The following is a 14,198-nucleotide window of genomic DNA, read 5'->3' as shown; positions in this document are numbered from 1 at the left end:
TTGACAGTGAGAGGACGTTTCTTTTTTTGCTGAGTTTATATTTTTATTTGCAGTAATCAATTCAGGAGTATTTTGTTGCTTTTGGTGAATGCGTTCTAATGATCTAAAGTCACGCTGTTGCTATTGCCTGTAATAAAATAAATAAACTAGTCCTTTCAAAGTGAATGATTTGCCTGTGTGGCAAATGGCTTATTTGCATATAGGCCTACTGTAGCTCTGATTGGCTATGGCGTACCGGTCTGCGTAGGCTCTGGTCCCGGACAAGACAGATGGTTTTATTTACTGAACTGTCTATTAGTTGTCCATACGCACAGCCGCTTTCCCACTCTATATCGCGATATAATTTTCACAAATGCCTTACTCTACGTCATTCCCAAACATTCTATGAATTTATGAAAACGTGAAAATGATCATATCTAAGTGCTCGTTTGACAAATTTTCTTCCTGGGGGTATATGAAATGTTTATAATATTTCATGTTGCTAAAACTGTCAGCTCCACTTTAATATTGAGCAGGCTCAGGCTTGGCTTTAGGGTCTGACTTGCAGTCTCTCCTCTCTCCCAGGCGGCCAGGATCATCGCTAAGCTAGCAGCCTGGGGTCGTGACCTGATGGAGGGAAGTGACCTCAACTACTACTTCAACTGGATCAAGACCCAGCTCCGCTCCCAGGTATAGAACCCTTCAACCCTCTGAACTGAAACCACATGTATATCAGCCCCATCTCAGCTCCCAGGTATCTAACCCTCTGAACTAAAACCACATGTATATCAGCCCCATCTCAGCTCCCAGATATAACCCTCCAACCCTCTGAACTAAAACCACATGTATATCAGCCCCATCTCAGCTCCCAGGTATATAACCCTCCAACCCTCTGAACTAAAACCACATGTATATCAGCCCCATCTCAGCTCCCAGGTATATAACACTCCAACCCTCTGAACTAAAACCACATGTATATCAGCCCCATCTCAGCTCCCAGGTATATAACCCTCCAACCCTCTGAACTAAAACCACATGTATATCAGCCCCATCTCAGCTCCCAGGTATTTAACCTCTCAACCCTCTGAACTAAAACCACATGTATATCAGCCCCATCTCAGCTCCCAGATATAACCCTCCAACCCTCTGAACTAAAACCACATGTATATCAGCCCCATCTCAGCTCCCAGGTATATAACCCTCCAACCCTCTGAACTAAAACCACATGTATATCAGCCCCATCTCAGCTCCCAGGTATATAACCTTTCAACCCTCTGAACTAAAACCACATGTATATCAGCCCCATCTCAGCTCCCAGGTATTTAACCCTCCAACTCTCTGAACTAAAACCACATGTATATCAGCCCCATCTCAGCTCCCAGGTATATAACCCTCCAACCCTCTGAACTAAAACCACATGTATATCAGCCCCATCTCAGCTCCCAGGTATATAACCCTCCAACCCTCTGAACTAAAACCACATGTATATCAGCCCCATCTCAGCTCCCAGGTATATAACACTCCAACCCTCTGAACTAAAACCACATGTATATCAGCCCCATCTCAGCTCCCAGGTATTTAACCCTCCAACCCTCTGAACTAAAACCACATGTATATCAGCCCCATCTCAGCTCCCAGGTATTTAACCTTTCAACCCTCTGAACTAAAACCACATGTATATCAGCCCCATCTCAGCTCCCAGATATTTAACCCCTCAACCCTTTGAACTTCCACACACATGCAGGTATCGAACCTACAGATACAGGTTTGATACCCATGCAGGTTTTAATTTAGAATCCTCCAATCCTCTATATGTAATTATTGGCGGAGAGTCATGTCATATTTTCCGATATACTGTAGGCCTACCAATAGTGTCTTAGACAGCTGCGCCACTGAGGAGGCCCCATCCACAAAGTATCAAAATACAGAGAGGTGTGGGTAAAGGTATATTGTCCTGCTAATAGTCCATAATGGGCTATTATAATACTGTATATGGTGTCCAGGTATGTATTTATTAAAGACTATCAGAATGTTGGTACTTATTTATTTTGATCCAAAGCCATGAATGAGTGAGTCACTCAGCTTTATGTAGGTGCCGGCTATATGACTGTGCCATCAACTTGATAATATATAACTTCATTGCTCCAGACAACATCTTATTTACATTCTTTATTGTAACCACAATGTCACAAATCATTTATATCTACCTTTCCAATTGTTTTTATAGTTTGTGATTCATTTGATTAATATTATGTTATTTCTATTCCAAGAAAAACGAAAAACCCTCTGGGTAAAGAATCCCTTGTCATGCGGGAGCCCGGGGTTCAATTCCCCGACAGGGAGGAAGGAGTAGGCTGTCCTTCTAAATAAGAATTTGTTCTTAACTGACTTGCCTAGATAAATAAAGGTTACACTAAGGGCATAACATTTCTACACCCTCATTGTATAATTGTTGTCTAACCAATACCCAAAAGGAGATTCAGTCAAAATAAAATATCTCATTGATTTATCATGACCAGTCCCCATTGATTTATCATGACCAGTCCCCATTGATTTATCACTACCAGTCCCCATTGATTTATCACTACCAGTCCCCATTGATTTATCATGACCAGTCCCCATTGATTTATCATGACCAGTCGCCATTGATTTATCATGACCAGTCCCCATTGATTTATCACTACCAGTCCCCATTGATTTATCACTACCAGTCCCCATTGATTTATCATGACCAGTCCCCATTGATTTATTAAGACCAGTCCCCATTGATTTATCATGACCAGTCCCCATTGATTTATCACTACCAGTCCCCATTGATTTATCACGACCAGTCCCCATTGATTTATCATGACCAGTCCCCATTGATTTATCATGACCAGTCCCCATTGATTTATCACTACCAGTCCCCATTGATTTATCACTACCAGTCCCCATTGATTTATCATGACCAGTCCCCATTGATTTATCACTACCAGTCCCCATTGATTTATCATGACCAGTCCCCATTGATTTATCACTACCAGTCCCCATTGATTTATCATGACCAGTCCCCATTGATTTATTAAGACCAGTCCCCATTGATTTATCACGACCAGTCCCCATTGATTTATCATGACCAGTCCCCATTGATTTATCATGACCAGTCCCCATTGATTTATCATGACCAGTCCCCATTGATTTATCATGACCAGTCCCCATTGATTTATCATGACCAGTCCCCATTGATTTATCACGACCAGTCCCCATTGATTTATCACTACCAGTCCCCATTGATTTATCATGACCAGTCCCCATTGATTTATCATGACCAGTCCCCATTGATTTATCATGACCAGTCCCCATTGATTTATCATGACCAGTCCCCATTGATTTATCATGACCAGTCCCCATTGATTTATCATGACCAGTCCCCATTGATTTATCACGACCAGTCCCCATTGATTTATCACGACCAGTCCCCATTGATTTATCACGACCAGTCCCCATTGATTTATCACGACCAGTCCCCATTGATTTATCACGACCAGTCCCCATTGATTTATCACGACCAGTCCCCATTGATTTATCATGACCAGTCCCCATTGATTTATCATGACCAGTCCCCATTGATTTATCATGACCAGTCCCCATTGATTTATCATGACCAGTCCCCATGCTTATCTCAGAGCAGCGCAAAACATTGCTAAAATAGTTATGACGTGACTCTAATAATTGGGTATAGAGGATTGGAGGATATTTCTGTAATTGTGACATTTATTCCCATAGTAATTCGTTATTGATCCATAACTAAATAAACATCTGCATTTTGAAAGAGTATTTTCATCATTATTTTATTAACGAAAGCATAAAGATGCCATTATTAGTTACATTGTTTTAGTTTGAACATGTGGACTGGCACTAAGAACAGAACAGTGGGAATATTTCCCTAGTCAGTGCCATTATTAGTGCAATGACCCTTAAAGTGTTGCTAGGTGCTACCAAGTGGGGCTGGGTGGGAGTCCACCCACCCTCCCCCTTCCTCCTCCTCATGGGCTAGGTCGGTCTTCTGCGCTTGGCTCTGTGGCCCATCCTGTGCCCCCTGCCCTCAGGCCTTGAACCATGCACGCTTTCAGAGGATACAGCTGGAGAACTGCAAGGCAATCCCATTGTGCCTCACTCGGGAGCCATGACCAATATATATTGTCCTGCTAATAACAAGGTTAATAATATATCTGTGAGAATATCCAACAGGCTTTTATATCATTCTAAATTAATAATTGCTTTGTTTACAATATAACAATATTGTGCAGATTTTATTTTACATAATGTAAAATGAGCGTATAAAGGTTTAGGCCGGCACAGGTATTGAACCAGCATCTGTAGCAACACAGCTTGCACTGCCATGCAGTCTCTTAGACCGCTGCGCCACTCAGGTGCTGTACAACGTGACCGGTCGGGAGTGGACTACAGTAAATCAAAATAACCCTAACGAAATAAAATAATAAAAACCTTAGTGTAACAACAGTTTTAGTAAGTAATACTGAATTTGTGCACAATTATCAGTTTCTATTTAGGTTTGGGTCACGCATTCATTGTCAGAGACACATTAGGACCCAAAAGCATAATCAGTTGTCTAACTCCCCCTTGTGGTGGTCTGGAGCAATGAAGTGGTGACGCAGGGTACCGTACTAAACCACCAAGTACCGCAGCATAATCTCAAAACCTTTAGTGGAGCAACCACTGTAGCTAGACGTTTTCAGTCTGTATTCACTGGTTATCTAGATAGAGGACAAATAGTGACAGAAATCTGTCTGAGTAAACATTACAGCTCGGGAACAAGGACTCCAACCTTCTTTGTGACACACTGTCCAGGGCCCGGTTTCCTAAAAGCAGTTAATTGTTAGAACCTTCGTAGGAGCATCGTTAAATCTCCGAGCTGTTTCCCCACAACCATCTTTATTAATGTTGCAGTTGATGATATGTCTTTTACCACACCCTTTTATCCAAAGTGACTTAGTCATGGTTGCATACACTTTTTATGTGTGGCTGGTCCAGGGAATCGAACCCACTATCCTGGTGTTGCAAGCGCCATGCTCTACCAACTGAGTTACTGAGCACCACACTTGAAAACGCTTGTAATCTAACGCCTGCCTCGGTTATTTCTGGTCGATACAGCATGGTGAAGGCTGCCTACCACGAGGTTATTTCTGGTCGATACAGCATGGTGAAGGCTGTCTACCACGAGGTTAGTTCTGGTCGATACAGCATGGTGAAGGCTGTCTACCACGAGGTTAGTTCTGGTCGATACAGCATGGTGAAGGCTGTCTACCATGAGATTAGTTCTGGTTGATTACAGCATGGTGAAGGCTGTCTACCACGAGGTTAGTTCTGGTCGATACAGCATGGTGAAGGCTGTCTACCACGAGGTTAGTTCTGGTCGATACAGCATTGTGAAGGCTGCCTACCACGAGGTTAGTTCTGGTCGATACAGCATGGTGAAGGCTGTCTACCACGAGGTTAGTTCTGGTCGATTACAGCATGGTGAAGGCTGCCTACCACGAGGTTAGTTCTGGTTGATTACAGCATGGTGAAGGCTGCCTACCACGAGGTTAGTTCTGGTCGATACAGCATGGTGAAGGCTGTCTACCACGAGGTTAGTTCTGGTCGATTACAGCATGGTGAAGGCTGCCTACCACGAGGTTAGTTCTGGTTGATTACAGCATGGTGAAGGCTGTTTACCACGAGGTTAGTTCTGGTCGATACAGCAAGAAGCATTTCATTGTAAGTTCTACACCTGTTGTATTCGGGGCACGTGACAAATAAACTTTGATTTGATTGAAAGTTTTAACCATGTTTTCAAACTATACAGTGTTTGTTTAGAATGATTATGGTTTCAAACAAAGGACTAAAACAAGCTCATGAGGCATCTACAAGATATATTATTCAAGGATCAATGGGTAAATATAATTAATTTATGTCTAAAACTGGGTGTAGCAATTGCAGATTGCCCCTTTTTAATGACATTTGATTGATTAGAAACAGACTAGCTGTACAAAAGTCTGTACCACTGGTTGAGACATGCCAGTGTTTTAGCTACAGGTTTATTTCATGACAAAGTCAATCATTAATTTAGGAACAATGAGTATGTTTACATGCACACTAATAATGGTTTTGGCAGAAGACAGAGTATGGCATTAGTCATGTAAACACCTTACTCTGTGTATCTGGTGGTTTTGGCAGAGTATGGCATTAGTCATGTAAACACCTTACTCTGTGTATCTGGTGGTTTTGGCAGAAGACAGAGTATGGCATTAGTCATGTAAACACCTTACTCTGCGTGTCTGGTGGTTTTGGCAGAAGACAGAGTATGGCATTAGTCATGTAAACACCTTACTCTGCGTGTCTGGTGGTTTTGACAGAGTATGGCATTAGTCATGTAAACACCTTACTCTGGTGGTTTTGGCAGAAGACAGAGTATGGCATTAGTCATGTAAACACCTTACTCTGTGTATCTGGTGGTTTTGGCAGAAGACAGAGTATGGCATTAGTCATGTAAACACCTTACTCTGCGTGTCTGGTGGTTTTGGCAGAAGACAGAGTATGGCATTAGTCATGTAAACACCTTACTCTTGCAGAAGACAGAGTATGGCATTAGTCATGTAAAACACTCTGGTGGTTTTGGCAGAAGACTGGCATTGTGTTTCTGTGGTTTTGGCAGAAGACAGAGTATGGCATTAGTCATGTAAACACCTTACTCTGTGTATCTGGTGGTTTTGGCAGAAGACAGAGTATGGCATTAGTCATGTAAACACCTTACTCTGTGTGTCTGGTGGTTTTGGCAGAAGACAGAGTATGGCATTAGTCATGTAAACACCTTACTCTGTGTGTCTGGTGGTTTTGACAGAGTATGGCATTAGTCATGTAAACACCTTACTCTGTGTATCTGGTGGTTTTGGTAGAAGACAGAGTATGGCATTAGTCATGTAAACACCTTACTCTGGTGGTTTTGGCAGAAGACAGAGTATGGCATTAGTCATGTAAACACCTTACTCTGGTGGTTTTGGCAGAAGACAGAGTATGGCATTAGTCATGTAAACACCTTACTCTGTGTATCTGGTGGTTTTGACAGAGTATGGCATTAGTCATGTAAACACCTTACTCTGTGTATCTGGTGGTTTTGGCAGAAGACAGAGTATGGCATTAGTCATGTAAACACCTTACTCTGTGTGTCTGGTGGTTTTGGCAGAAGACAGAGTATGGCATTAGTCATGTAAACACCTTACTCTGTGTGTCTGGTGGTTTTGACAGAGTATGGCATTAGTCATGTAAACACCTTACTCTGTGTGTCTGGTGGTTTTGGCAGAAGACAGAGTATGGCATTAGTCATGTAAACACCTTACTCTGTGTGTCTGGTGGTTTTGGCAGAAGACAGAGTATGGCATTAGTCATGTAAACACCTTACTCTGTGTGTCTGGTGGTTTTGACAGAGTATGGCATTAGTCATGTAAACACCTTACTCTGTGTATCTGGTGGTTTTGGTAGAAGACAGAGTATGGCATTAGTCATGTAAACACCTTACTCTGGTGGTTTTGGCAGAAGACAGAGTATGGCATTAGTCATGTAAACACCTTACTCTGTGTGTCTGGTTTTGACAGAGTATGGCATTAGTCATGTAAACACCTTACTCTGTGTATCTGGTGGTTTTGACAGAGTATGGCATTAGTCATGTAAACACCTTACTCTGTGTGTCTGGTGGTTTTGGCAGAAGGCAGAGTATGGCATTAGTCATGTAAACACCTTACTCTGTGTGTCTGGTGGTTTTGACAGAGTATGGCATTAGTCATGTAAACACCTTACTCTGGTGGTTTTGGCAGAAGGCAGAGTATGGCATTAGTCATGTAAACACCTTACTCTGTGTGTCTGGTGGTTTTGACAGAGTATGGCATTAGTCATGTAAACACCTTACTCTGTGTGTCTGGTGGTTTTGACAGAGTATGGCATTAGTCATGTAAACACCTTACTCTGTGTGTCTGGTGGTTTTGGCAGAAGGCAGAGTATGGCATTAGTCATGTAAACACCTTACTCTGTGTGTCTGGTGGTTTTGACAGAAGACAGAGTATGGCATTAGTCATGTAAACACCTTACTCTGTGTGTCTGGTGGTTTTGGCAGAAGACAGAGTATGGCATTAGTCATGTAAACACCTTACTCTGTGTGTCTGGTGGTTTTGACAGAAGACAGAGTATGGCATTAGTCATGTAAACACCTTACTCTGTGTGTCTGGTGGTTTTGGCAGAAGACAGAGTATGGCATTAGTCATGTAAACACCTTACTCTGGTGGTTTTGGCAGAAGACAGAGTATGGCATTAGTCATGTAAACACCTTACTCTGTGTATCTGGTGGTTTTGACAGAGTATGGCATTAGTCATGTAAACACCTTACTCTGGTGGTTTTGGCAGAAGGCAGAGTATGGCATTAGTCATGTAAACACCTTACTCTGTGTATCTGGTGGTTTTGACAGAGTATGGCATTAGTCATGTAAACACCTTACTCTGTGTATCTGGTGGTTTTGGCAGAGTATGGCATTAGTCATGTAAACACCTTACTCTGGTGGTTTTGGCAGAAGGCAGAGTATGGCATTAGTCATGTAAACACCTTACTCTGTGTGTCTGGTGGTTTTGGCAGAGTATGGCATTAGTCATGTAAACACCTTACTCTGGTGGTTTTGGCAGAAGACAGAGTATGGCATTAGTCATGTAAACACCTTACTCTGTGTGTCTTGTGGTTTTGACAGAAGGCAGAGTATGGCATTAGTCATGTAAACACCTTACTCTGTGTATCTTAATAGGCGTAAGGTCATCATCAAAGTAAGCATCCGCTGATTAAAACACCTGGTTTTTCTGAACAATCTTTATAATGATTAGGACATGTAAACAGCTTAATCCGTCGTTCCTGTGGTGTATTTGATCTTGTGCCTGCACTGGGTAGCGCAAGCTTCCTTCTTGTGCACTGGGTAGCTTCCTCCTTGTGCACTGGGTAGCTTCCTCCTTGTGCACTGGGTAGCTTCCTTCTTGTGCACTGGGTAGCTTCCTATTTGTGCACTGGGTAGCTTCCTTCTTGTGCACTGGGTAGCTTCCTTCTTGTGCACTGGGTAAAAAAAACTGAAAGTATGCCGTTTATAAATTGTTTTCACATACGAACTCTGTGTCTGAACTCAGAATGACATGGTCACTGTGGTAGAGCCTTAATTTTATTACTGATGTTCTGCATTTATCAAAGTCCCATCAGGTAGCCTCATTTCAAATGTGTCCATGATTATCAGGGAAATGTTTCTTCTTGCAAAGCAAGTAAACACTTTTAAACTATTATATCAACCTGACTAGCCACAATAATCATGTAACCATTCTGAGAGCTGTTTTTACAGTGTTTTTCCCCCTCCATGAAGAGAAGTATGGTGCTTCTTAGAGCTACTCCAATACAGGAAGAGATGTTTTAGGAGGTTTCTGCTTTTGGCCACAGCAAGAGTTGTTGAAGCTTTTTCTATTTGAAGCAACATTCTACCGTTTCATTCCTTTAATTTGTCCTCCATTAGAAGCTTCATGGTACAGGTCCAGACTCCACAGGACATGGCACTATATCCCCCAGTGACGTGAGTATGACATGATGCATCCTAACACACTCTAATCTACATGGCTGGTCGGCCTGGTACTTCCAAATGGCTGTTTGGTTTGTTGCACCCTAGTTTTCTGTGGGCTGACCGTCACCCTGGCTTTCTGTGGGCTGACCGTCACCCTGACCGTCACCCTGGCTTTCTGTGGGCTGACCGTCACCCTGACCGTCACCCTAGCTTTCTGTGGGCTGACCGTCGCCCTAGCTTTCTGTGGGCTGACCGTCACCCTAGCTTTCTGTGGGCTGACCGTCACCCTGGCTTTCTGTGGGCTGACCGTCACCCTAGCTTTCTGTGGGCTGACCGTCACCCTAGCTTTCTGTGGGCTGACCGTCGCCCTAGCTTTCTGTGGGCTGACCGTCACCCTGGCTTTCTGTGGGCTGACCGTCACCCTGGCTTTTCTCTGGGCTGACCGTCACTGGACATTCACTTCTCTGTCTGTTGTTCTCGCTCTGCCTGTCTGTCTGCCTGTCTGTCTGCCTGTCTGCCTGCCTGTCTGCCTGCGTCTCGGTAGGGCGTGTCTGTTCTGCACAACAGCTGCTTCTCTTCTCTCACTGATCTGTTCTAATACTTTTAGTTCTCTGTAGGGGAGTGTAGAGGACGTTACTGAGAAATACTGCTGACTGACTGGCTGATATCTACATTCACACAGCATGGGAGCTGGGTAGTTAAATAAATAACGACTGGATTGTAGGGCTGGCACAATTACCATATAACCGTGTGGATGAGGACTGTCGTGAAAATAAAATAACCCTCAAAACCGTTGCTCGTGCAAAATAATGCATTTTTGTAATGTCAGTTGAGTTAAATCAATAAATCACAGCACACATTGATGGGTTAACTTAATGAATTTACAAGACCATGGTGCTTGCCTACGGAGCTGTGAGGGGAACGGCACCTCAGTACCTCCAGGCTCTGATCAGGCCCTACACCCAAACAAGGGCACTGCGTTCATCCACCTCTGGCCTGCTCGCCTCCCTACCACTAAGGAAGTACAGTTCCCGCTCAGCCCAGTCAAAACTGTTCGCTGCTCTGGCCCCCCAATGGTGGAACAAACTCCCTCACGACGCCAGGACAGCGGAGTCAATCACCACCTTCCGGAGACACCTGAAACCCCACCTCTTTAAGGAATACCTAGGATAGGATAAAAGTAATCCTTCTCAGCCCCCCTTTAAAAGATTTAGATGCTCTATTGTAAAGTGGCTGTTCCACTGGATGTCTTAAGGTGAACGCACCAATTTGTAAGTCGCTCTGGATAAGAGCGTCTGCTAAATGACTTAAATGTAAATGTACTGATGGGGTTACTTTTAAGCAATTGCCTTCCAGCTTTGCTCCTATGGGTACACTCCCCATGGCCTCCATTCCACCCATTGTGCCATCATTGACTTCAATGGGGATACTCATTCTTATCAAATTTCAATCAAATGTATTTATAAATCCCTTTTTACATCAGCCAATGTCACAAAGTGCTGTACAGAAACCCAGACTAAATCCCCAAACAGCAAGCAATGCAGGTCTAGAAGCACGGTGGCTAGGAAAGACTCCCTAGGAAAGCAGGAACCTAGGAAGAAACATAGAGAGGAACCAGGGTCTGAGGGGTGGCCAGTCCTCTTCTGGCTGTGCCGGGTGGCAATAGTACATGGCCATTAAGGCCAGATTGTTCAAGATGGTCAAACGTTCATAGATAACCACTAGGGTCAATCAGAGGTTGAGACAGCAGGTGCGGGACAAGGTAGCACGTCTGGTGAACTGGTCAGGGTTCCACAGGCAGAACAGTTAAAACTGGAGCAGCAACAAGTCCAGGTGGACTAGGGACAGTCAGGAGTCATCAGGCCAGGTAGTCTTGAGGCATGGTCCTAGGGCTCAGATCCTCCGGCAGGGGGACAGAGAGAATTGGAAGGAGCACACTTAAATTCACACAGGACACCAGATAAGACAGGAGAATTACACCAGATGTAGCAGACTGGCCCTAGTCCCCGGGATAAGTTTATTAGAGATACCAGCCTCAGAAATTGCAGCCCAAATAAATACTTCAGAGGTCAAGTAACAGACATCTCAACATCAACTGTTCAGAGGAGACTGCGTGAATCAGGCCTTCATGGTCAAATTGCTGCGAAGCAAACACTACTAAAGGACAACAATAAGAAGAAGAGAGTTGCTTGGGCAAAGAAACATAATCAATGGACATTATACCGGTGGAAATCTGTCCGTTGGTCTGATGAGTCCAAATTTGTGATTTTTGTTCCAACGGCCGTGTCTTTGTCAAATCAAATTTTATTGGTGGTTAGTAGATGTTAATATAAGTGTAGCGAAGTGCTTGTGCTTCTAGTTCCGACCGTGCAGTAATATCTAACAATTTCACAACTACCTTATACACACAAGTGTAAAGGAATGAATAAGAATATGTACATATAAATCAATGGACGAGCGATGGCCGTGCGGCATAGGCAAGATGCAGTAGATGGTATAGAGTATAGTATATACATTTGAAGTCATTAAAACTTGTTTTTCAACCACTACACACATTTCTTTTTAACAAACTATAGTTTTGGCAAGTCTTTTAGGACATCTACTTTGTGCATGACACAAGTAATTTTTCCTACAATTGTTTACAGACAGATTATTTCACTTATAATTCACTGTGTCACAATTCTAGTGGGTCAGAAGTTTACATACACTAAGTTGACTGTGCCTTTAAACAGCTTGGAAAATTCCAGAAAATTATGTCATGGTTTTAAAAGCTTCTGATAGGCTAATTGACATAATTTGAGTCAGTTGGAGGTGTACCTGTGGATGTATTTCAAGGCCTACCTTCAAACTCAGTGCCTTTTTTGCTTGACATCATGGGAAAATCAAAAGAAATCAGCCAAGACCTCAGACAAAAATTGTAGGCCTCCACAGTCTGGTTCATCCTTGGGAGCAATTTCCAAACGCCTGAAGGTACCACGTTCAGCTGTACAAACAATTGTGCGCAAGTATAAACACTATGGGACCACGCATCCGTCATACCGCTCAGGAAGGAGACTCGTTCTGTCTCCTAGAGATGAACGTACTTTGATGTGAGAAGCCCAAATCAATCCCAGAACAACAGCAAAGGACCTTGTGAAGATGCTGGAGGAAACCGGTACAAAAGTATCTATATCCACAATAAAACGAGTCCTTTATCGACATAACCTGAAAGGCCGCTCAGCAAGAAAGAAGCCACTACTCCGATACCGCCACAAAAAAAGCCAGACTACAGTTTGCAACTGCACATGGGGACAAAGATCGTACTTTTTGGGGAAATGTCCTCTGGTCTGATGAAACAAAAATAGAACTGTTTGGCCATAATGTCCATTGTTATGTTTGGAGGAAAAAGGGAGGGCTTGCAAGCCAAAGAACACCATCCCAACCATGAAGCACGGGGGTGGCAGTATCATGTTGTGGGGGTGCTTTGCTGCAGGAGGGACTGGTGCACTTCACAAAATAGATGGCACCATGAGGAAGGAAAATTATGTGGATATATTGAAGCAACATCTCAAGACATCCGTCAAAAAGTTCAAGCTTGGTCGCAAATGGGTCTCAAATGGGTCCAAATGGGTCTTCCAAATGGGTCTTCCAAATGGACATTGACCCCAAGCATACTTCCAAAGTTGTGGGAAAATGGCTTAAGGACAACAAAGTCAAGGTATTGGAGTGGCCATCACAAAGCCCTGACCTCAAACCTATCGAAAAGTTGTGGGCAGAACTGAAAAAACGTGTGCGAGCAAGGAGGCCTACAAACCTGACTCAGTTACACCAGCTCTGTCAGGAGGAATGGGCCAAAATTCACCCAACTTATTGTGGGAAGCTTGTGGAAGGCTATCTGAAAAGTTTGACCCAAGTTAAACAATTTAAAGGCAATGCTACCAAATACTAATTGAGTGTATGTAAACTTCTGATCCACTGGGATTGTGATGAAAGAAATAAAATCTGAAATAAATCATTCTCTCTACTATTATTTCGACATTTCACATTCTTAAATAAAGTGGTGATCCTAACTGACCTAATACAGGGATTTTTTACTAGGATTAAATGTCAGGAATTGTGAAAAACTGAGGTTAATGTATTTTGCTGAGGTGTGTATATAAACCTCTGACTTCAACTGTACATATGAGATGAGTAATGTAGGGTATGTAAACATTATATAAAGTGTCATTGTTTAAAGTGACTAGTGATACATTTATTACATCCAATTTTTTATTGTTAAAGTGGCTAGAGATTTTGAGTCAATCTCTCGGTCCCAGCTTTGATTCACCTTTACTGACCTCGCCTTCTGGATGATAGCGGGGTGAACAGGCAGTGGCTCGGGTGGTTGTTGTCCTTGATGATCCTTTTGGCCTTCCTGTAACATCGTGTCCTGGAGGGCAGGTAGTTTGCCCCCGGTGATGCGTTGTTCAGACCTCACTACCCTCTGGAGAGCCTTACGGTTGTGGGCGGAGCAGTTGCCGTACCAGGTGGCGATACAGCCCAACAGGATGCTCTCGATTGTGCATCTGTAAAAGTTTGTGTGTTTTCGGTGACAAGCCTAATTTTTTCAGCCTCCTGAGGTTGAAC

The 14,198-nt window shown here is 43.3% G+C and overlaps 1 protein-coding gene across 7 annotated transcripts in view; it reads left to right on the top strand.

Annotated features, from left to right (window-relative positions):
• LOC115124371 (V-type proton ATPase subunit H-like) overlaps nt 1-14,198 on the top strand; it is a 116,743-nt gene that overhangs the window by 34,539 nt on the left and 68,006 nt on the right. For 6 of the 7 annotated variants that reach the window (XM_065013874.1, XM_065013870.1, XM_065013872.1 and 3 more), the window contains exons 6-7: nt 565-669; nt 9,549-9,605. In XM_065013874.1, coding sequence (XP_064869946.1) covers nt 565-669; nt 9,549-9,605 — 162 coding nt within the window. The remainder of the gene's footprint in view (nt 1-564; nt 670-9,548; nt 9,606-14,198) is intronic. The other variant, XM_065013869.1, reaches the window with a different exon arrangement.

The sequence above is a fragment of the Oncorhynchus nerka genome, linkage group LG9b (assembly GCF_034236695.1).
Source record: "Oncorhynchus nerka isolate Pitt River linkage group LG9b, Oner_Uvic_2.0, whole genome shotgun sequence".
Taxonomy (NCBI): domain Eukaryota; kingdom Metazoa; phylum Chordata; class Actinopteri; order Salmoniformes; family Salmonidae; genus Oncorhynchus; species Oncorhynchus nerka.
This window is presented reverse-complemented; position numbering and strand designations above follow the sequence as displayed.